Below are 25,620 nucleotides of genomic sequence, written 5' to 3' on the forward strand. Positions count from 1 at the left end.
TTCTGGTGGAAAACAAGGGTTTTAACTCTATGACTTTACTGAACATTTACCACCAAATTATTATGTGTACACAAGAAAAACTACATTTTGACAGTGGCATTTATACGTCAAGATAAGCCCTGTTCATATTGCACAAAATATTTGGCAATCTACCGGTCAAGCAGTATTCTGAATTCTCATGCGAATGTCTGGTCCAAAGATTTCAGTATGCTTCAAAATGGGTTTGAGCTTATTTCTAGGTCTGATAATTCATGACTAGTAAGAGGAACATCAAAACAACTTGCTTCTTCCACTAGGTATTTGAAAGCTAATTCTATCCTGTTGAAGTTTGTCGAAAACAAGTTAATGTGATTAAATTAAGTTTTAACATTGTTTGTTCGAGTTGTGTTTCTCCACACTGCCGTAAATCGCAAGTCAGTCCCATCTGCAGTTTTGACTGGAAAATGAACTATATTTTGATAACCTTCAATTTTTTCTCGAAAAGCTATTGGAGTGAAAAGCAATCGGTGAAAGTTTCATTGAGATTCAAATATGTTTAAATCTATTGTTTAAATTGTTTGAATATTCGTATGGGAAATGGGTTTGCAAACTTCTTAGCCAGTTTTCTCAATGCCAGCTTTTAACAGATGGGACTGACTTGCGATTCACGGCTGCGTAGTACCCAGAAATCACAGTTTTCTGAATATATATGGTATAAAAACACACATTGACATTGTTTTTTTCAGGCCCTAGTCAATAGGAATTAAATCAATCATCATCATCATCGACTGAGAAAAAGCAGTGCTAACGTGTTCACTTTTTTAAATTCTTCGATGCTCATTGTGGTGCTCCTGGAAAAAAAAACTTTAATTCTCAGGAAATTTTGGCTTTCAAATAATTTTGAATCAGTAATATATGAGAGAATATGTTTTTTATGACAAAAAATCTCTTCATTCAAAAAAATTTCGGCTGCGTTGCTATCAAAACGCTACTTCATGTTCAATTGTTCAATACTTTAGTGATTTTTTATTTATCTATATAAATAAAAATGGAATGGTGTTTGTATGTCATGAAATGGCTTACGAACGGGTGATTGGACTTACATGATTCTTTCACGCTTGGATTCGTCCAGAGCTCCGACGTGTTTGTGCGAGGAACAAGTTTAGAAAAGTTATCGGGATAGTAGGGAAAACGGAAGAAAACTAATCTGTCATTTTGTACACGGGACTTACATGGCGTTTTTCAGCAGCCTACTTGATGGCAAGACGAAGTTTGCCGGGACTACTAGTTCAGTATAAAATATGTTTGACAAGTTGCTAAAAGCAAGTACAGTTCCAAGTTCCAGCTGGGTGTTGTTGATTAGCAAATGACACACAATTGAGAACATTTCAATATTCCTTTCAAAGATGTTTTTTGCCTTTTATACAAAAATAAAAAAAACTTTTTAGGAAAAAAGCAAAAATTACTACAGTAGGATAAATAGTACATTTCTCATGTTAGCAGGTCTCTTCTTAGAGTCTTGGTCACTATTTTGAAAAGTTTCTAATTTTTATTAAGGTCTCCAAAGTACCAATCAAAATGGTCTCTAAAGTTATTTATTTGCCTTAATCTGCCTGCAGTGAATACTGGTGCAAAATTCTAGAAGCTCGGGAAAAACCTTTAGAGACTATTATGCGACTATTCCACAAGTTCTTGATGACATTTCTCTCAAATTCTGAGAAATGCTTCAGAAATTCTAGTGATTTCTCCAGAGATTCCTTCTGAAACACTTTCAGGAAAAAATTTCAAGGAATGCACCAGCGATTTTTCAGGGACGCTTAGAGGAAATTCTTCAGAAATTGCTGCAAAAAAATAAGGCACTCCAACGCTACTGTCTACAACAAATTTTCACAGCGATTTCTCGGACATAATCCTAGCGATTGTCCCAGGTTTTCCTATAGATGTTTTTCCGCTGATTCTTCACAGATTTCTCCAGTTTTTTTTTATCAGTGTATTTCCAACAGATTCTACAGTAGTTCTTCCCCAAAGGTTCAGCTCATGAAAAAAAAAATTGACATTTTTCTTAAAAACGCTACAATAAATCGCACGTCGATTTTTTCATTTATTCCGAGCATTTTTATAGAAAAAAATGTTTAGATAATCTATTCACGATTACTCTCACGAATTGCTCCGAAAATTCCTGCATGAAATGAAATCTATTGTAAACTTTTCCAAGAATTCCTCAATAAAATCGATTAGGTTCCTCTAGCAATTTCTCTCGGCATTACTCCAGCATTTCAAGTATTACAGCAATTATTGAGTCATTTTTCTGATATTAAATTTCTTCATGTTTTCAAAATGTCTTGTAGGACATTCTTCAGTTGTTCAAATGTTTTTTTTTTCATTTATCTTTGCAATATATCATGAAAATCCTAATAAAAAATCCATAGATAATGCAGAAGTTCTTCCAGAGATCCTCGTAGAAATTCACCCAGGCGTACTTAGACGTAAAACAAGTTTCATCAGAGACTACTCTATTTCTTTAGAAATTCCTCGCAGATGTTTACATCTGCGATGGATGGCTGAAAAAATTCTGGGAATTTTTTCACAGAAAAAAAATTGGAGTTCTTGAAGGAATGTTGAATGCTTGAAGCTGCTCTAGTCGGGAATGTTGGAGGATATTATAGAGAAATCAATGAATATAAAGAACTTGGGACTCCCTTGAAGAATGACAAACGATCTTCGGAAGGATTCCTGAAGTTATTTCTGCGGTTATCCGCAGAAAAAATCCAGATTGAATTCTTGAAGATGTATCAAAGTATGTTGAAAGAATTACTTAAAAAGTTCTCGAAAAGTACAAAACAAACTCTTGCATCGAACGCCTTGTTCTTGCAATGCTCTAGGCTTCATAAAATATGAATCCCGTTGGTGGATATAAATCATTCTCGGTATGTATTTCTAAAATAGTTGTAAAGAAAAGCGAAAAACTATAAAGTTTTCCTTAAAATCTCAAACAGATAGATAAATTGTCACGTAGAAAATTCGAGACGCAACAGCAATATGAGGACCACGATTAAATTCCCTACGATTCCTGAAAAAGCGGATTAATATGGGCTGCAATATTGAGACGATTGTGGCTAACATTCAAGAAAAACAAACTTGAAGGGATCGAACATGGATAGACTGATAGAAAGTTTGATACATTTCGGTAACAGCTTTGATTTCAGTGAATAGTGTGCTCCTCGAAAACTCGAGAAAAATTAACATGCTTGTGATGAAAATTCGATGGTTCTGGAAGAAGGATTTGGAGGAAAATCAGTGATACATATAGCGTTGCCAAAGTCACTGTGTGTCTATAATTTTGTCAAGATACCCTAGAAATATGGTAAAAATATCATCCTAGACAATAAAAGTATCTATATTGATTCACATTTTTGAGTTTTTGCTGAAACAGCAGGAAATCATGATGATAATAAAAAGTTTCTGAATACCTGTAAGAAAATGAAAAAAAAACATCCTATATTGTTTAATTTCAAATAGAATTCTAGTTGGAATTCAATGATTAAATACTAAATTCTAGATTCTAGTAGCTACTGAAAGGCTCTTGAGGATTCAGTTAGTGCCACAATACTCCAAGATGTGAGCCGGCACAACTTTAAGATTGAAGTAAAGGCATTACGAAGACGACTGAAGCAACAAATATCTGTAGACACGGGCAGAAACAACGAGACTAGGATACAATCTCCAATATTTTGTCAGCAATTACTGGATTGTGGATTCCAGTAGGCGAAAGCCGGCGAGATTTTTTTTTCGAAGAGAATAAAATTCCTTCCATTAGTCACTACTTAGAAATTTTTCTTTTCTCTGAAGAAAATACGCGGTGGAATTCACCTGCAGATCTTTGCAGCGATTACGAGAAGACGAATTTCAAAGAATTTCAATATCATAGTAAAATATCCGGAATGAGTAAAAACACCAAATCTCAGATCACAACTTGATCATTCCACTACAAATTTCAATACTAAAATTATAATTCGTAGCCATCTTTAGATGTCAAATTGACTAACAATGTTGGTGAAAGTTTTGATATTCCAACAGAAACAAAAAGATATATTTTACTAAACTAGAATATAAAGTTTCGATTCTAGAACTTGCGATTGAGATTTTCACAATCGAATTGTATCGTTGAAGATCAAGACGTAGTCCTACGTCAAAATCAAAATCGATAGCGATAGCCTTTCATCGAAAACGACTAATAACTGATAGTCGTCTTCGCTTCCGTTCAGAGGGTTCGATTTAGTTGTAGGCAAAAAACGCTCCGAATCAAAGGATAGAAGCAAATGAACAAACCGCTGAATTTGTGTGGTGCCCAACCCCGATCTTCGAGAGCAACTGAACGCTTTCTGCGACACAGGTTTTGCATCTTTCGGGGCGGCGACAATAAATCTGCAACAGTGTGGGCTTTTGACAGGTTCACTGTTGACGATTTGTGAAGGTCATGATCGCAGATTGGGATCGATGCTGCTTTTGACGGCCTTCTTAAAGCTGATGCGTTGGGCGCCATACCGTTCGATCACTGACTGGTAATTACCCAATCCCATCCTCAAAAATTGAACAAATAGAAATGAGGCAACTCACTTGTTGGTTGTTGCTCTCCATCGAAAATGCTAAACAGCTAGCTACCCACCCGAAGAAGCCCGTGAGCCGGTTTCTACAACCGTCGTGGAGCTTTGTTTGTTTAGTTACGCTTGCCGCCAATGAAGGAGGATTATGATGCTGATGATGCCACCGTAGATGTCCAACTTCGTAGTCGTCGTCGTCCATTTATCACCTTTGCTTTTTTGTCGCGGAGATTTTTGGACGTTTGTCATCCTTTCACGTACAGGGACAATCGGACAAAAGGGAGAGAACTATACGGGCGAGAAAACCGGAATTCGGCTTCGGACAAATATTTGACTAACTTGACTGTGTTTGAGAGGTCGCTAAATGATTTGGACGTTGGATGGATGTTCCTCGCCTCGAAGGAGACGAGCTCGTTTCGGTCATCAAGGCCAACTCGGATCGTCAAGTGAATACGGGTTGCTTTGACCGTTTTTTTTCTGAATTTCCATTAGATTGTTATAGCTAAGGGTTTTTGTGGGTGCGCCTGCTGAGATCACTTATCTCTCGTTGGAACGGCGTTTCGCGTGGTCGTTTATAGTCCTTCTCGGGCGAACCCGTCCGAGCAACCTTTTGCATATCATTAGAATATGGTTTCAGCAGGGAGAAACCCCTTTGCTCGGAGTCCTACTCTAATGGGATGTGGTAGTGGTAGTCTCGCGAGAGAGATAACAAGTGGGTGTATTCCCCGCGCTTGCACTGCTCCGAGTGTTTGTGGGATTCGGTCGCACGTTTTGAAGACTGGTTTGAGAGGCGAAGGGAATTCTTGAACATCCAACAACCTCCGTTGATCGTAGGTAGGATGATTCCATCTTGGGGCTGCTGGGAAATTGCGCAACAAACTCAACTCTAATGATGTGTGTTTTTCCTCTCGACTCTTCTTTTCAGGACGGAATCCAGTTCTAGTTCAACCGTTTTGGAGGATAGCAGCGCAAAAGAAGCAGAACCCGTTCAAGGACATTGACGTCACCCACTGAGAGTGATTCCCAAGAAACGTACTATTATCTCGTATAGTAAACCCAACTAGGTCATTAGCGAACCATGTCGTCCCAAAGATTCTGTCTGCGGTGGAACAACCACCAGACAAACCTGCTGTCGGTGTTCGATCAGCTCCTGCACGCGGAAACCTTCACCGATGTGACGCTGGCCGTCGAAGGACAATCCCTGAAGGCACACAAGGTAGGTTTCACAATCTCGGTTACAGCTTATCACACTTGTCTCTGACTCACCCAGAAACCGAAGAACCATGTGACACATGACCACAAACCCAGCTCGATAGCAGGACCGACATGTGACACGACACTTCGAGTATGCCGTGAGGCAGGAGAAGGAGAAAATCAATTCGGCTGATAACGAGGCAATAGAGTTGCCTTGCCCGCAGGGCAGATAAGACCTGGAAAAGGACTCGTAGCACAAAAGCAAACATTTCTGTTATCGCCGGGCACTCTCTTTCTCTGTGTCGACGACGACTACGTAGTTATCTTTTGTCGCTTCGTTCGGTCGGCAAGGCTTTGGCCTATGATAAGCACCACCCGAACCGGGCGATAAGCGTTCAGGACAACACACGGACAGCAGAGACGGGGATGGGCAAGATAGGATCGACGCACTTTGTTCGAATCAAATAAAGGTCCGATTTTTGAAACGGAAAAACTTATGTTCGATGTCCGTGTGGCACAGGAGCTTTTTCAGAAGCCTGGAGGCGATTTCCAGACCTTAACGTCTGTTCTGTCTGTATATTTATATGCTATGTCATGAAATAGCCTCTGTGGGTCTTTCGACATAGCTCTCGCCATATTTCATACAAAAAAAAATACATCGAAATGAGCAATCAGTTCGATACTTTAGACAAATGTTCCGAATACCAAATCGAAGCAGCTTCTAGCCCAGGCTCTTTGATTCAAGTGATGAAACAAAGAGTTCCGTCTAAAGTGATCAGTTGTGCCGAATTCGGAGGATTTAGGCAGGTGATCCTGATCTCCATTAATAGAAATATAAGTAGTAGAACGCTAGTTGCGCTGTTATCACAAAACAGAATGATTTTATTAATACTTACTATTGTATATTTTAACTGTTCGTTTACTGCCATGTTGTAGAGCATGTTTTATTTTGGTTGAAAAAATTGATTTGACACTTATAGACCCGGTACTCAAGCTGTCAGAGCGTGGCAAACTAGATGCTGGTCACACGAACAGTCACGACATTAGCATTCTAAGGCTTATGCTTCTACTTCTCCATTAGAGGAATCAATGTTTCCTTCCAAATCACAAAGAAAGGAGACTGAAAACTCTCAAAGATCGCGAACTTCTTCTCAAACATCTTGAAGAGAAAAAGTACATTTTTTAACTCATGACGACAAAACTGATCGTTTGTTTATTGTCGTCTTGAAAGGTCTCTCAAGTGACTATAAGTCACCCGAAGGAATCAAAAATGAAATAAACGATTAAGCAAGACTTATGTTCTATATCCGTGCGACATAGGAATATTTCCAGAACCCCACTTAGTGTCGTTGATGCCAAAAGTGGGGTCATTGCTGCATGGATGCTATATGCATGATTTGCGAAGGTTCTTCTAGTAGAAGCATTAACCTAAGAATGCAAATGTCGCTGCTGTTCGTGTTACCAACATCTAGTTTGTCACGAACTGACAGCTTGAGTACCGGGCCTCAAAGTGTCAGATTAATTTCAGAAACCAAAATAACGACATGGTATTGAACAAACAAAGGAAATCTATAATTTAAGGTAATAATAATTGAGGTTAGTTTTGTGACTACAACGCCATTAACGTTCTACTACTAATATTTCTATTGTTCTTCTCAAGCTGAGGACGTCTGTCCTGTGAAGGAAGACCAAAATAATTGTATGCGCAAATTGCGGCGGCAACCATACGTCTATCTTTTGGGATTGCCAGCAAACGGATCGTTGGCGTTACGTCCCAACTGGGACAAAGCCTGCTTCTCAGATTACCGTTGAGGCTCATACCAGACAGATGAACGGCAACGTTTGTTGTAGCCAAAGTTCCCCAGATAGAATCTCCAACAATTCCACCATTTTTCAGTTAACGATCGCTTGCTAAAGGATCATACCATCCAGAGCGCATCCACGTTTGACAGCATGGATAGGACAAACGTTGGCAAATATTTTGGGCACAGTGAGGCTAAGAAAAATGTTAACCATGGACTGGAAGTTGAATGTTACTACATTTGAAGGGCTCAAACGCAAAGGGGTGTAAGTGAATGTTTGTCGGTACCGAGTTGAGTTGAATCGAGGGAATTCTGCTTTTTCCAAGCGTTCTAACGATACTTATAGTTGATTTTTCCGCTCAACTAAACAAAATAACATAATTCAGAGAAGACTGGCTTTCGTTTTCGACTCCCATTTGGTGTTCAGACAGACCGGACTAGATGATATTTCGGCCTTGAGAAAATAAACCAAGGACATTTCTTTAAGATCTAAGACTTTTTTAGAATTCCACGTGACATTACGACAAGCACTGTGTGTCATGATTTGCTCTAGGAATTCCATCAGAATATATTTGCCAAGTATTTTGTTTAGGATGCCTCAAAGAATCACTCTGGATTTTTCCCAAAAAGAATTATAGAAATGGAATTTCTTCAAAAAATATTTCAGAAATCATTTGAATTCCTCCAAAACTTCTTTGGGATTTTTTTCAAGAAAGTCCTAACGCCTCCAAGATTGTATCCAGCAATTCATCCATCGATTTCCCGGGACGTCCTCCAAGATTCACAGTAAAAAACTTTTTCTAAACTTGAACCAATAATTTCTCCAGAATCTTCTAGGGATTTCCTTTTAAATTGTCTTTCAGGATTTCTATAAGTTTTCAACTAGGGATTACCTTCATAGATTCTTTCTAAGATTTCTACAGAAATTCATCTAGTAATTCTCAAGTAAGTCTTGAAAGTTTTTTTTTTCACCTATTCTTCCAGGAGCCCTTCATGAACAAGGTTCTCTGTAATAACTCCTGGACTCTTGTGGACGTTTTAGAAGATTTCTTAGATAATTTGCTAAGTTAAACGAGAAAGATTCCGCAAGATTTTCTAAAGATATTTCTCGAAAACGATTGGACAAAATCTCCCTAGAAATTTGTCTAGGAATGGTCGGAGGAATTATTGGAAAAATGACTGTAGTATAAAAAAATGTGAAAACTTTTAAAGATTGCACTGGAATTTTTTGATAAACTTTTTAAGAAATATTTTTTGCAGATGTAATACTTAAATGAAATGCTGGGAAAATTTCTAGAAAAGAAAAAAAATAGATTTGTTCGAAGGAACCATTCAAAGATTTTTTGTTTTCTGGGAGGAAACGTGGATGGATGATGAATAAACAGGCGAAAGAATTCTTGCAGGTTATCTTAAAAAAAAAATTCGTCAGCTATTTTTATAACTCTCTTGAATGAACCTTTGTTTATCTCATCGGAAGAAAATTGAGACTTTATGAAGACTTGCATTGAAGTAGTCTCTAAAAATTAACCTACTACCACCTACTACTGCCTTTAGGATCATCCATTGACCGATTTTCAATTTTCTTAAACTAAATGAAAGCTAAAGATTTTGACTTTTCAAGAAAAATATAATATTTCGCAAAAATTGTTTTTTACATGAAATCAAAAATTTCCGTTTTTTCCGTGTTTTGTGAAGGCCTTGGGACAAAGGGGCTAATGCTGTTCTCATTTTTCCTTGAAAGTTCAGTTTCAGTTTTCAGCGAAGTATGTTATTTAGTTTTTGAGATATATATTTTTTTTTTCAAAAATAAAAAAACAGTCATTTTTTATCGGCACACACTGTAGGTCGTAAATCTTTTATTTTTTTAAAATCATAACTTTTGAACAGCCCAACCGATTTCCAATCTTTTTTTATGGAATGAAAGCTTAAGATTTTAACTTTTCAGAAAAAATATAAAACTGATTTTTTTGCATGAAAATTTCCTAAAAAACTTAATTTTTTTACATTGTTTTCATTTAAATTTTTTTAGGGTTTTATATTTTTTGAAAAGTTGCAATCTTAAGCTTTCATTCCATAGAGAAAGAATGGAAATCGGTTGAGCTGTTCAAAAGTCATGATTTAAAAACAAAAAAAAAAGATCTACGACCTACAGTGTGTGCCGATAAAAATGACTGTTTTTTTATTTTCAAAAAATATATCTCAAAAACTAAAAAACATACGTCGCTGAAAATTTGACAGTAAACGTAAAATTTTCAGAACTTTCAAGAAAAAATGAAAACAGCAATAGCCCCTTTGGTCCCGAGGCCTTCAAAACACGAAAAAATTGAAAATTTTTGATATTTATTTTTTTCATGTAAAAAACAATTTTTGTGAAATTTTATTGTTTCTTGAAAAGTCAAAATCTTTAGCTTTCATTTAGTTCAAGAAAATTGACAATCGGTAAAGCGGTTCGAAAGTTACCTACAATTAAAAATTTTTTTTTTGCAAGATCGCGATTTTTTTGGTCACTTTATTTCGGAAACGGTCACCCTAACCAAAAAATCCAAAATAATAAATTTTCACGGAATTCGGTGACTCACTAGATCGGTTTTTCATGGAATGGCTGAATTAGTACATGATTATTTCTGATATCTCACTAAGTTCTTCTGAAAATCCCAGTATTCTTGAAGCTATCGCTCTGAGATTCTTCCAAACAGTTTTATAGGACCCTTCCGGGTTTTCTTCTGGGATTCTTCTAGACATCCCTCTGCGATTCTTCTGGCATATTTTTGGGGTTCTTGCCTAAATTTCTCTGTGATTTTTGCGTGTATCTTCTTGGATTTTTTTTTTCGAAATACAAGTAATTAAATTCTTAAAAAAAAATCGGCAATATCACGAAGTTTCTACCGAGCATCCCAATGCAATTCTACTGGATATTTTTAGAGGATCCACAGATTTCCACAGGTTCATCTGAAATTCCTTCAAGCTTTGAGTTTCTTCCGAAAGTGTTTCTAAGATTATTCCGGTAATACTTCTGGGATTCTTACGATAATGCCTCTGGTTTCTAACGAATATAATCTGAGATGCTTTCGCAAATCCTTTCAGAATACTTTCGGAAATGTTTCTGGAATTATTTTGAAATGCCTCTGGGACTCTTCTGAAAATCTTGTTGGAATTCTTCCGGATATCTTTGGAGGAATCTTTCAGAAAACCTTGTGGGATTATTTCGGAAATCTTTCTGAGGATCCTCTGAATACTTCCTACTAGATTTTTATTCTAAGATTCATTCGAAAGTTCTTCCGGAATCACTTCTGGGATGCTTCTGGGTATCCCTCCTGGAATTTTCAAGAAATCTCCGTGTGATTATTGTGTCGAGTATCTCACTAGGATTCTTTCGGAAATTCTTCTGGCAGGCTTCATAATATCTTTCAAAGATCTTTCCGGATTTTTTTTTTCTGCAATTATTTCTGCTCTTCCGCAGAACCTTCTGAGATCATCCGGAAATACCATATCATCCAGATATCATTCAAGGATGCTACCGGAAGTTTTCCTGGGATTCTATCGTGAATCGTTCCTTCAAACAATAATTCTAGAACTTTTCCGAATATCATTCTGGAATTCTTCTGAAAACGGTCCTGGGAATTTCTTTGGGATTGTAGAAGGCTTTCCGGAAGAATCCTGGGATAATTTGCGAAACAATCAGAGAGAGATTTCTGAATTAATTTTGGGGGGAATTCATGGAAGAATTACTTAAGGATTTCCGTAAAAATCTGAACTGAAAGAGTCCCATTAGGATTTATGGAAGATTTACAAATGGATTTTTGATGTATTCCATAGTGATGTGAGATTTTCAGGAAACTCCCAGGGTTTTTGGAAGGTTTGGAGAAATCATAGAGAATCTAAGTGGCATTTTTAGCGGTCTCAGAAGGCTGTTCAAAAGTTTTCTTTGAGATTTTCATTTAAATTAAAAAATATATATTTTTTTACTGTGGATTCCTCCAAGAATTTTAGGAATTTCAAAGGAAATTAACTGATAAATCATGCCGAGATGAACTAGTCAAAAATCTTGTTAATAAAGTTAGAAAAAAACTGATAAATCACAAAAAGGAGCGTATCCAAACAAATTCTGAGGAGTAACAATTGTCAAATAAAATAATTAGTAATTTCAGGCAAAAATCGTTACATCTTCTACTGCCACTTAATATATTTTCAAAATCCACGTGGGTAATGTTGGTCTAAAACAGAATTGCTACCTTAGGAGAAAATCAGTAACAATTCTCAAATGAAACTCTTGGAAAAATCTATGGTAAAATTGACAAACATTCGTAAGCACTAGTAAATGTGATGCTTGGGAGAATGCATAGATATATGCCTGAAAACGTTTTTAAGTAACATCTTTTTAGAAATTACTAAAACATACAAAAAGCCATAAAAAAGCATCCTGGAAGTAATTCGCGGAGTTATTAAAGATAGAATACACGAAAAGTTAATTACTTTGAAGTCTCCTTTGTAAAATACTATTTCTATAGTAATTTTATTGAAGAGTAGTGGTCCCAGCAGCTAGGAGGGATATCAAAAAAAGTCTCAGGGATTCATGAAAGAAGTATTGATGGATTTCTGAAAAAAAAAATCAGAAGGGTTTAGTATAATAATTTTGGATGGATTTGCGGGAAAAAATCCTTAGGGATTTTCGTAAGAAGCCTCGAAATATTTTTGGAAAAATCTTCAAAAGATATTCAGAAGAATCCCAGATTTTTTTAAACATTTCTGGAAAGCAATCATAGGCACATTTTCGGCAGAATTCCAGGGAAATTTTACGGAAGATCCTTCAAACAATAATTCTAGGACTCTTCCGAATATCATTCTGGAATTCTTCCGAATATCATTCTGGAGTTCTTCTGAAAATGCTTCTGGGAATTTCTTTGGGATCGTAGATGAAACAATCAGATAGAGATTTCTGAATGAATTTTGGGGGGGATTTCTGGAAGAATTACTTAATCATTTCCGTAAAAAAAATTTGAACTGAAAGAGCCCCTTGAGGATATATGGAAGAATTACAAATGGATTGAATCTTAGAAGTTATTTCGGGAGAATCCCTGTAAGATTTTCAGGAAATTTCCAGGGTTTTTGGAAGAATTCACTAAGGAATCCGTAAGAATCTTAGTGGCATTTTTAAGTGGTCTCAGAAGGCTGTCCGAAAGTTTTCTTTGGAATTTTCATTTAAATTCAATTTTTTTCTGTAGAGTTTTAGAAAATTTCCAAGAAAATTAACTGTTAAATCATGCCGAACCGAACTAGGCAAAAATCTTGTTAATAAAGATAGAAAAAAAAACTGATGAATTACAAAAAGGAGGATTTCCAAACAAATTTTGAGGAGTTTTCAGAGAAAATTATTGACAAAAATTCGGATGGATTTCCATTAAAAAGATTGTGCCTGTTTAACCCGAGAGATATATGTCAGAATTTCAGCAGGATTTCCGGAAGTATTCCATAAGGATTTCCGAAAGAATCCCAGGAATTTGAACGGAAAAATCTGACAGTAAAAGAATGTTTTTTTACTACAGTTTCAAGCGGATTTCCGGGAGAATCCCAGAAAATTCGGAATAATCCTGAGAGAATCTAAGAGGGATATCCAAAAACGTCTCAGAGATTCACAAAAGAATTATTGATGGATTTTGGAAAAAAAAATCAGAGTGGTTTAGTATAATAATTTTGGATGGATTTCCAGAAGAAATCGTTAGGGATTTTTGTAAAAAACCCCGAAAGATTCCTGGAAAAATCTTCAAAAAATATTCAGAAGAATCCCAGTTCTTTTTAAACAATTTCATCCCTCTGGGAAGCAACCACAGAAACATTTTCGGTAGAATTCCATGGAAATTTTACGGAAGAAACACGAAGGGATTCCCATAAAAGACTAAAAGAAAGTCCCAGTAAGATTTTCGGAAGAATCACAGATCTCTTTCTCTTTAACTTATTAACTAGGATTTCCGAAAGAAACTAAGAAGAATTTCAGACAGATTTTCGGAAAAACTCCAGAATCCCACAATGCTCTGAAAGATTATATGTAGTATCATAAAGAAATGGCAAATGGAATCCCAGAAGCATTTCCGAAATAATCCAAAAAGGATTTTTGGACGGAACAGCTCGAGATAGGTAACTGCAGAGGGATTTCCTGATAAATTTCACAGGGCTGGTAGCAAGTCACTTTTTAGTGACTTGGTCACTTTTTTCGACCTGGTCACTTAAAAGTCACTATTTCCAACAAAAAGTCACTAAAGTCACTTTTTTCAGAAAAATGGTCACTAAAGTCACTATTTTCGTGATCTGCTGAAAATTAAATTCAAGGCTGGTGGAACTTTTCAAACTTCATCAAAAAGAAATTGATATTTGTAATATATAAAGACAAATATAGTGTGATTGGAAAACGAAAGTGTCAAGAAAATAGGGAATCCTGGCTAGCTTTATGGAAGAATTCAGGTGAATATTTCGTAAACATTTCCCATAAAAATGGCAATTTTTTTTCTGAGCAAATTTTTGTAGGAGATTCTGGCAAAACTTAGGGCAACTTCACCGGTGGACCAAATCACAGGTTTGGTTCAAATTTTTGGACCTTAGTAAAGAATTGAGCTTGAACCGATGTTGCAAATGAAGTTCCAATTTTATTTTATACCAGTTTTCAGGTCTATTTTTTGGAACAGGCTAGCAGCCTGGTATACTTTATGTCGGATTTGATCCAAGAGCTGTTTGATTTAAAAAGGAAAGCAAACATCAAGCTATTTTTCCGGGGAATCAAATAATTTCTACGAGAATACATCTAAAGATTCCTCAACGAAGTTCTCCAACAGAGCACTCCAGGAGCTCTTCCAGAAATTCTACCGAAGTTGTTCCGATGTGTCTAACACAACTTCCACCAGGAACTAATCCATGGATTCCCACCAGTAGTTTCTTCTTGGATTTATTACGGGGACCTCCTTCAAGAATTCCGCGGATTTGCTACAGCAAAACCTCCGGGGGTTTCCTCCAGGAATTTCTTCGGGTATTTCCATCAAAAATTTCTTCGTAGATTTCGTCCAGAAATTCTTCCAGGAATTTCCTTCAGAAAATCTCTTAATTATTTCCGCCAGGAATTCTAAGAATTTGTTTCTAAGAAATCCTTCGGGAATTTTCTCCAGAAGTTTCTCAGAGGCATTCCAATAGCAAATTAACCGTAGATTTCGTCCAGCAATTCTTCTACAAATTGCTTCGGTTATTCCCCGGTAAATCCAGATAATTTATCCGAGGATTTTCCCAAGAGGAGGATTTTGTCCAGAAATTCCTCTGGAGATTTCCTCCAGAAGAAAGCAAATTTAAACCGTTTATAGTGATATCAGTGACGATTTCCAAGCGTCAAATATACTGTTAATACATTTTAGCAACACATATGCGGTTTCAATCGTTTACTGTTTGTTTACAATGTAAGTACTAGATACCCCCATTGATTTGACCGCTTTTATTCTAAATTAATGATTAAACAGTCATTTAGCTCATGGAATGCAATGAAGTCAAATGGAACGTTGTGAAACGAAACGCTGAATCAAACAATTCATTTATTGGAACGTTCAGTTTAATTGTAGATATTAGTGTTATAAGTGTTTACTCAGAAGAAAGGGTTTTCATTTTACAGAAATTCTGCCACAAATTTTACCATTGTTTCAGTTTTTCTGCTTGTTTTAAATATTTCATAGGCAAGGATTTTTTTTTCAGAATGTTCTGAAATTCATCCACTTTTCATGAATAAGTTAAATCTTGAATGTACCATCTTTCTGAGCAATCAAGGCTTATCCTGGACAGACAAATGTTAAGAACGTATTTTCCTTTCTGGTTTATTTTATGACTAATACTTCTGGTTTTGAAGTCACTTCAAGGTCACGTTTTGGTCACTATTTTGATCATTTTGGTCACTAAAGTCACTATTATTTTGGTCTTTGATTGCTACCAGCCCTGATTTCAGAAGGATTTCGTATAAAGGATTCCATGAGGATTACCTGAAGAACTTCAGAGATTTTTCTGATAATTCCAAAGAAATTTACGGAAGAATTGATCAGGGATTAGGGATCAGTGAGATTTTTCGAAAAATCCCAAAAGAATTTTCAGAAGAATCCTAGAGAGCTGTGGGAGTTCTTGATCAAACTTTCAACTGTTAACGAAATGTTAGTAATAGCTTAACTCAGTTTTACCAAATTAGGAAAACAGTGTTGCTGAATACAAAACCTAATCTTATTTACTATTCCGATTTCATCCCCAGATGGTCCTGTCGGCCTGCAGCCCGTACTTCCAGGCGTTATTCGTCGACAACCCCGAGAAGCACCCGATCGTTATCCTGAAGGACGTTCCTTTCAAAGACATGAAATGTCTGCTAGACTTTATGTACCGCGGGGAGGTCTCTGTTGATCAGGACCGCCTCGCCGCCTTTCTCCGGGTGGCCGAGAGCCTCCGGATAAAGGGACTCACCGAAGTCAACGACGACAAACCACCCCTCCCCACGGCATCGCTCACCAGCAGCAGCAGCAGCAGCGGTCCAGCACCATCATCAAACCAAAACCAATCTCAACAGCAGTCACAGAAGGAGCAGCAACAACAGCTTCAACAGCAGCTGGCCGCTGCCGCAAGCCGAAATGCACAACTGGCAGCACTGCAACAATCTCAGCAGTTGCTCCAGCACAAGCAGAAATCCAGCCAAAGCATGCTACTGACGAATCCCCTCCTGGGCTCAGCACTCTCCCAGCAGAAACGGAAACGCGGCAGGCCGCGGAAACTTTCCGGTAGCGATACCGGCGAGGGAGAATACGATGGCTACGAAAGCGACAGTATTGTGCAAGGTTCCCCAGACCTCATGGACGTCAAAATGGCCACGGACGGTACATCGACCTCAGGAGACGAAAACGTGATCAGCCGCTCGGAAGATAACGATCCTGATGATTCCATGGACAACCGCGGAAGCCCACCGGTCGTCAACAACAATAACAACAACATCAGCAAAACCACCAGCAGTAGCCCCGCCCCTTCCGGTAACACGGCAGCATCCGCAGCCATGGCCAGTACGAACCTCAACGCCACCAACAATTCGTCCAACAACCTCAAAAGTTCGGCCAGTAGCCTCAGGAACGAAAACAGCATGTCAGGTATGTGTGGTCAATGGCTTCCAACTTTAATTTTGATCGTTCCCTTTTCCATTCTCCCGTTCGCTTATTCTTTCACCTATGATCTTCCATTTCAACGGCAAAAAAAAATCACCGTTACCCGTTTGTTAACCAACGCCATAGACTAGAAGAGCCAACTCGCCTACTATTCTCCCGCCTCATTAAGCTAACACCACCAATCATCTCTTCCTTTTTTCCCATCATCTATCTGTGTTCTCTACTATTACTACCACCACTTATTATTACATTGTTGTACTTTTTTTTCGTTTATATCGTTATAAGTTTCCGGGGGCCCCCTCCACTCAAAAAATGGGAAGGAAGCAAATTTGTCTCACCTTAGAGCATCACAATTGTAGTAGATTCCCATCACTGACACACGTTGACCGAGTCAAATTCAAATCGAAACAGCCATCCAAAAACTCTCTCGCTCTTGTTCTGTTCATGTATTTTTTTATTCCGGAAAAGCTAAAAGGGATTGTTTCTCGATTGTGTTCACCGTTAGTGAAAGCCCGACGACGAATTAAAACCAAGAAGGAAAAAAATCAGTCAATTTTTGTCGCGTTTTGTTTCTGTGCATATCACTAGTGATCGAGTAATGTATAGACGAATATCCACAACCGGAAGTGATCTAATTCGAGACAAAAAAGAAACGCACAGCGATACGGAAAAACTCAAACCCGAGGTGAGTTTCCGGCTTCCCATGCGCCGCAGCAGTCGAAAATTAAGAGATTGAAGGAAATGTGCTCCCCCTTAATAATTGGTTAGGCTCGATGCGAAAATAAAAACTGATCGATAAAAATGTACGAAAAGCGTATGAAAGAGAGAGAGGTAGATAATCAGGAATAGAGAGAGATGATTGGGAAGAGAATTTTTTCGGATAAAAGAGGATAATCTGAACTAGGAAATCGATTGATGATTTGCCAAAAATAGTGAATAAATAAATATCCAAAATAAATCTTAAATTCTCACATAACTTGTGATTCCGCCTCAAAGGCCATTTGTAACCGAGTGTGTAGCTCGTCATTTTAAGCAGATAAATGGACCTAAATGAAATAGAGGGGAATCTTCTCTGCATTGTTGAATAACGTTGAATCCATTCGTTTGCTCAGAAACAGCGAGCTACACACTTGGTAATCAATAGCTTTTAGGACGAAATCAGAATCAACCAGTTAGATCATAACTGAATTTTCAACGGTTTTCATCCCGTTTTGGAAACCTACCAACCAAAACTAAAGATTTCAAATCCTTTGAATTTCGGATGAACTGAAGTTTCTCGACTAGAGATTTAGAGCTCAAATCTCAAAATTATAAAGACTCAAATCCAGAGATATAAACAAGCTTATTAAAATATCAAGAAAACGTCCAAAAATGTTTTATAATTTCAAATTCTAGACCCGTTATTTCTATATTTTGGGTTGAATTAAAGAAGGTATCATAAAACGGGGTAACTTTGGTAGTTTTTTTTTTTTTTTGCACAAACATCTGAATATGAACCGGTATCTTAGTTATCGATTGCAGTTGAAAGCATACAAACCATTTAAACGAAAGTTGATTTTTAGTTTTAGGGCAACTTTGATAATGAGTGCAAAAACAAATTAATGGGTGTGTTAACACATGAAAATTCCCAACTAAACTACTACAGTTGAAGCTCGTTAACGACATCACAAGGGACCGTCGTAATTGGGAAGAGTCGTTATGAAGAAGCATTGAAATATTGTTCAAGGGACCAACAAAAAGCTGCTATAGAGCTTTTGTCACTATACCTAAAAGTTGTCATTATAACAAATTTCGACTGATTTGACATCATTGCAGTTGTAACCTAATTAGAGAATGTTGATAGAGCACGTGGATTAGATTTTATGCCATAAAACATAGAATTTATGGAATAAATCACCTACAAAACTGTTTTCAGTTAAACGCTCCATGTTTTGACATTGACTTCAACATAAATCTATCATTTTTGAAATGGAAATGAGTATTTTCTTTACTGTTGCATTCATTTCCTTTTACTGATTAACAGAAATTATGTTATTTAGTTTATCAATTTATAGGATCTGTACTATCAAACTTACCCGCATTATCAAAGATACCCCGTTTGACAGTACCGTAAACCCAGTTTGAATCGATCAGTAACTTAGATCTTTCTATTAGTCATGAAGATCCAGATATTTTCAGAAAAATTTAAAAAAAAATCAGAACTGCGCTGATTTCTGCAAGTCAACGTAATTGATTGTTTACAAAAGAATAAGCCATAAAATAACCTTAAAATCATTAATAGGGTCCTAAAATGTTTAATGAAATCTTGTTTTCATTTCATAACACGAAAGAGCATGTTACTGCAACTACTTTAGCAATTTTTCCCGCTCAAATAACGGATATATCACATTAAAACTTTAATTTAAAAATTGGATCCATATATGAACCTTGACACTTGAGATCATGTTTGACGTTCGCTTAGTCGACAACCACAGGGCTTTTAGTTTTAACACTGGGGTTGTTCCTATCTGACATTTCGGAAGGGACACGGAAAACAAAATACACCCAAAATTTGAGTTCAAACCAAGGGGTGTGACAAAATCTATTAAAACATTAAAAAAAATGTTTTTTTGTACTTAAACAAATGAAAAACTTTAAAAAATTGAGTAAACATTTGTTTTTGGCCTAAACTTAAGCGTTTGGCACTAAAATTGGGACAGGGCTTTAGGACCCTATTGGAAATAACACCTAAACGAAATTGATCATCATATAACAAAACTTGTTTAATATATAAAAAAAAAAACAAAAAAAAACTTGTTTTATTCACTAAAATTAAGTATGTCCAAACTATTACAACTAATAAATTATTCTTCATCCCGTTTGATATAACGCCGTTTGCTGTTTAGCATAATGGTTGTTTGGCATAAGATATGAATAATTGGGGATACATATTCAGAGGAAAACAACTAATCAAGCTCATTAGAAGGGAAAATCAATATTGATATGTAATATTGGTTGATAATGTAGAGAAAATTAGAAAACCATGAAGTAAAGAACAGCTCATGCTCATAAGATAGGAAAATCAAGTATTGCCGAGTTGCATTTTACACAATTAATTATCAGATTTGATATCGGTAAAGCAAATTAACGAACTCAGCCGGAAAATCAGATTTTGACTAAAATCTCGCTGAAATTTGACACTTGATCTAAATTAACAGATGTGAAGTGCCAAAATCGGTTATTCATAATAAATCTTCGGGTTATTCATAGTTATTACCGAAATTAAGTGCTTTATTTTGCCACAGTATTCGGCAAACGAATAAGTTTACCGAAATTCGAAGAAGTGCATCTGTCAAAACTCTGATACACGTGTAATCAACAAGGGAACATGTAGTGCTAATGTAATTCGACATGTCAGTCATTGGACACGAATTTTGTTTTTATTGTTCATTATCACTAGACGTCAATTGAAGCAGCGGAAACTGTTGATAAAACTCTTCAGACCCATTTATATTTAGAACGTCTGATGGAGGCTAAATTTTACGAAAACACGATGGGGAAATGTTGCATTAGCGTTCGGAAAAAAAATGCTATTGCCTTATATTTATGTGACTTTTTGTTGCATTGCTTCAATATCAATAGAATAAATAGTAATTTTTGTAGAAAAACTCGAATATATTTTTTTTTATTTCTGATTCATTTTGTTCATATAATAAAAATCAATAATAAAAACTCGGTAAAACTATGGCGAGAGTTTCGGAAATGCATTGCCGATCTGCTCAGCAATTTTTGACAGCTGGATGAATTTTGTATTTTGCAGTGGTGTTCGGCCTTTTGAACTTTTACCGAGATCTCAGCTGTTGGATTCTCAGTAATTTGTTTCACCAGCATCGGCGAAATAAATGAAGTGTGTACTTGATCGATTCTTCACCATTGATTTTCTTATTATTATGTCAAATGGTCATTATTTAAAACGGCTATTATGCCAAACGGGGTAGAATCACTAACTGGACCTATTATTGCTAAAATAAACTTTGAAACTCCGTATACAACACTTGTAGGTAGGCGATATCCTTTGAAACAGGTTGGCCTTCATTCATTACATAAAGCTAAAATTGACAGCTTTCAATCAACCCGACTCGCTAACGCTTTTTGTAAGAAAATAATTAAGTTTTTATATGGGCTCAAGCGTTACGAGCCTACTCCCTCCCTCCATCTAAAACGTTACGTAATTTGTAGATAGCGCCAGAGCACGATTTTCGTTAATAATCGTTTTCATGATCGAAAAACCTTGGATCTAATAATTTATGTTTTTAGAAACGAGTTAATTCGTTTCCGAATTGATCAATTTGACCACGTATTACGGTACTGTCAATTGTTCAGCTTTTTTTTCTGAAATGTCTTGAACAGCCTAAGGGCAATAGAAGTATTATAGCAAAGTATATCGTCAGTTTACATGCTTCTATAAAAAAGTGACCCAACAAAAAATCCATTTCGATTAGTTTCTTGAGTTTCATTATTGGAATATGAATTCCTCTACAATTAATAACATTGGCATGTTTTGTTAAATGCGATGTGCTTTATGACTCCAAAAGCTCACGAAGCATAGGTTTCCTAATTTTACATACGTTGTTCAACAGTTTTGGGTCTCGTTTAGGGAGCGGGCCATTTATCATAACGTCATTTGGCATAACCAGAACGATAACCCTTCTTTCAAAGTATGGCTGTGCTTGATGAGAAAATGTTATACCAAATGACCATTATGCCAAATGTCCTTTATGCCGAATGGCTTTATGCCAAATGACCCAGAATCGCTCATTTAATAATTTATTTATTACCAAACTGGTTCTAAACAGTTTCGTTATATATTAAAGAAATTACCATAAGAATCTTTACGCTACCTATTCAGGTTTCGAGTAGACTACAGCAAGAGATTTTCATAAAAAATGCATAGATTTCAGAAATACTACGTTCGATATTTTGAAAACCATTTCTTTTTCAGTTGAAGACACAATGTAAACCGGCAATTGCCAAAAGCTAAATTTTACTTGTGTGTTAGATTTACCGATTTATTTTTTATCTACTTGATCCTTGCTTATTTTGATCAATTCTTTTTAATGGGCTCATAAGTCATCACGCATAATGGAGCCAAATTAATTTTGTATCATTACAATTACAAACTTTTAACTATGGTAGCCTGCTTCCCCAAGGCCCCAAGTAACATTTGCAGCTGAACAACATTTCTTAGCTTATCGTCGAGACCGTCACTAGCTGAACATAAACCGATTCGGCTGAAATATGCTCAAAGGTATCATTGTTCCACTTATCCATTAATAAGCAAGTCTTCTGGATACGACCTATTCACTTCACATCCGGTCGAGTGGGACTTGTGGATCGAGTTTAGTTGAACAATCTATATTTTCAGAAACCCTATGACACAGTAAACCCTCCATGATTGATAAAAACAATGGACTTATAAACATATCGATTAAAAGAAAAATGCTTTGTAAAGTGTTTGACTTTCAGTATGGTTTCATGAGTCAATATCGATATATTTCTAGAGGATATGCGCGAACATATTTGGTTCAATTTTCCGTGAGTATAGTTAGAAACCAGACATATTTCTTTGCCTCATCTTACTCTGTGAAAGTTCAAGCAATAGCAGGCAAACGGAGCTTTTCAATTAAGAATGGCAATTCTTATTAAAAAACTTTTAATGAATCTTGGGTGAAGAAACAGTTCAAGTTTCAATGGGAATCTTAAGGTAAGAAGAAGAAAATCCTTGGGAGCTTTTTTTTTTCAATTACTACTCCACAAACAAAATCAGTTTTTTTACAATTATGACGAAGGAACACTTATGATAATAGAGGTTTTCCGTTGGCACTCAGCAGTTAGCATTCTCGAGATTTGATTCAGAAATCAAGCGTTTTCAATAAGCAGGAGCAACTAAACAGTTTAACTCTCTCTTTCCCATGGTAGCTCCAGAGCTCATCTGGTTTTCGACGAACTTGAAACAAACTAAATTACATGAATACTTAGCAAAAGTTACCATGATGATTAAATACTCATCAGATAAATCCGAAAGTCAATAGTAAAACTATTGATAAATAATCAGTTTACTATTGAAAAACAACCGTTTCTACACCGTTTTCGAAAAATTTAGACTATTTGCAAGTTTTTTTTATTCAAATCAAGAAAATTTACTTGAACATGTATTCATTATATTCTTTTCTCCAACAGTTCAGTGAAATCATTCAACATCTAAAAGACTCAATCTTGAATAAAAAAAACGGCTTTTGAAGTATCAATAATGACGATGATTATGATGACGGATTCTTGAGCGTCAAGGCATTTTTGAACAATAAATCACTAATTAATGATTAATCAATGCTCATTGATTCGCCAATAATTAATATCTGAAAGAAAATACTGATAATCATGAAATAAGCAACGACTAGGTTATGTACTTGGAAAACCTGAGTATTATGCTTTACTTGTTCACTTGTTCAACGACCCTTTTTCTTCTTCTTGGCATTGAAGTCCTCACTGGGACATAGCCTGCTTCTCAGCTTAGTGTTCTTGTGAGCACTTCCACAGTTGTTAACTGAGAGCTTTATTTGCCAAATTTATATCGTGTGGCAGGTACGATGATACTCTATGCCCAGGGAAGTCAAGGAAATTTCCATTGCGAAAAGATCCTAGACCGACCGGGAATCGAACCCAGACACCTTCAGGCCCCTGTTCAACGACCCTAAAAATTGCAATTTCAGCATAAAACATACAGTAAGTAATTCGAATTGCCCTTCTCAGCAAGTTATATTCAATATGTTGCTATAATTCAAAAATTTCTGTTCGTTGTACAGGTAGACTTAAGGTTAGAGAATCGTCACTGATCGACCTCCTCATCATCTAGGAAAAATAGTTGGCGTTAAGCCAGAAACCAGCCTATGCACTGTGCTTGAGCAAATTTTGTAAGTCAGAATTTATCAAGTGACATTTAACACATAACTTTTAATAGAAACGTTTTTGATGGACTAAGTGCACTTGGTTCACTCTAATTGAACTAAAGAACACCGTTAAGTGATTTGGTTCACTCTGAGTGAACATTTATTTTGGAAAATAACAATCATTTGATGTTTGCATGGTTAAACTGAGTTCATAGGTTCAACATAAACAGATTACCAAAATCTTTCGACATCAGTATCGCAAATTATTCGAGAATTCATATCTTTAATTCCAGAGTCACCAAAGTAGCACACATGTTATAATTGAGGCAGAATAACTCCTATATGACACGAACTGGTTATATAAGAGTTATTTTGCTTCAATTATAACATGTGTGCTACTAGGGGCAGTGAAACTACGATAGCTTGAAAACTAAAGTTTTGTTGGGTCATGGCATTGAAAACCAGCAATATTCAAATATGCGTTCATTCACTGGGGTGAATTCGATCAGGTCGGTAGCAATTAGCATTTCCTCCCGAAGATGCTTAATGTTTTGTTTGCATCAAATACATTCCATGTATTCTAGTTTAAATTGTATTTTCAACTATTTTATTTTCAATACGGTTAGTTTTGCATATAAATATTCACAGTTTCTAAATGTGTAAGCAATACGGAAACATCGGTGCCAAACAATCCGCTGATGCTAAGCCTACATGTAAACTTTGAGTGATTAAAACTTCGTGTAAGCGTAAGTGTGAACTACTGAACTCATTTCTGGAATCATACAACACCGAAAGCATAGTCTTTTGCTCGTAAAAACGTTTATTATCGAATAACAAGCTTATTTCAGAGAAATGGCCTACATTTAGGTGTACTTTGCAGTTTTGAAAAGTTTAATTTTACAATAAAATTATCAAATACACGAGTCGTAGGATTAAGGAGACCTAAATTTAGTAGATAGCGAAATAGTTTGCTTTCAAACCTGCTTTGTCATATAATGATGAATTTCGCCCTAGTGTGTCATTTTTCAATATGTGTTTGGTATCGAAATCATAAATAAATAGATTCCTTCACCGCCTTGCTTATAATGCTTTGAAGCTGAGACAATTTGAAACTGAGACAAAATTAAAGTCAAATTTCAAAGGAGAATTGAAGCAAAACATAATCGTTTCTACCGTCAAACAGTTCATATACAATACAGATTTCATACTGTGTATTGAATTTTGATGAAAAATGTATATTCTCAGAGAACTCATTATGACGATTATTTCCCTAAATGATTAAAATGGTCTTTTTGATCATCTAGGTAGGGCAAAGTGGCGGAACATAGCGTATTATTTCTCTTCCGACCGTAACTCATTAGTTTTTTTGCAGAAATACCGTTTTGATTCATATTACGGACACTTAAGGACTCAGGGAAATATAACCCAGCATAGAGCATACAAAATAAATCATTCTGTATGATTCCTTAACGCTATCGAGCGTCGGAAACCCTTTAATTTCGAACGATGAGTGAAGAATACGCTTCCGCAACTTCAATAATTTTAAATAAATCAAAATGTGTGGCCTTTTCAAGATTCTTATTCCGGACGCTTTCTCACTTTTGCCTCATATTCCGGACACTTTGAATCGAATTCCGGACAGCTCATGATAATCATTTATGGAACAGTCAAATCATCAATCGAAATCGTTAAACCACCAAAGAGACATCTAAGGTAGTTGGGCATTATAAATTTTCAAAGATATTTATGGAAAAAGTTTACTAAAACGAGCCTTGAAATTGAGAACTTTTGAACAGCAAAAATTGAAACATTTCGCGTGAAATGTTTCCCATACAAAGTAGAGTGTCCGGAATTTTAAGCTGTCCGTAATATGAACCAAAACGGTACCGTGAAACGATTCTTTCGAATCTTTGACTTCCCTAGACTTACTAGGCAGGTACTGCTAACCAGCAGAAATAACTAT

At 36.2% G+C, this 25,620-nt stretch overlaps 1 protein-coding gene across 4 annotated transcripts in view; it reads left to right on the forward strand.

Annotated features, from left to right (window-relative positions):
- The window catches only part of LOC5563780 (protein tramtrack, beta isoform), a 114,890-nt gene that overhangs the window by 55,343 nt on the left and 33,927 nt on the right, over positions 1-25,620 (forward strand). For all 4 annotated transcript variants that reach the window (XM_021850968.1, XM_021850964.1, XM_021850966.1 and 1 more), the window contains 2 exons: positions 5,506-5,796; positions 15,840-16,716. In XM_021850968.1, coding sequence (XP_021706660.1) covers positions 5,659-5,796; positions 15,840-16,716 — 1,015 coding nt within the window. In that variant the 5' untranslated portion in view covers positions 5,506-5,658. The remainder of the gene's footprint in view (positions 1-5,505; positions 5,797-15,839; positions 16,717-25,620) is intronic.

Source organism: Aedes aegypti, chromosome 3, assembly GCF_002204515.2.
Source record: "Aedes aegypti strain LVP_AGWG chromosome 3, AaegL5.0 Primary Assembly, whole genome shotgun sequence".
NCBI classification, from domain to species: Eukaryota; Metazoa; Arthropoda; class Insecta; order Diptera; family Culicidae; genus Aedes; species Aedes aegypti.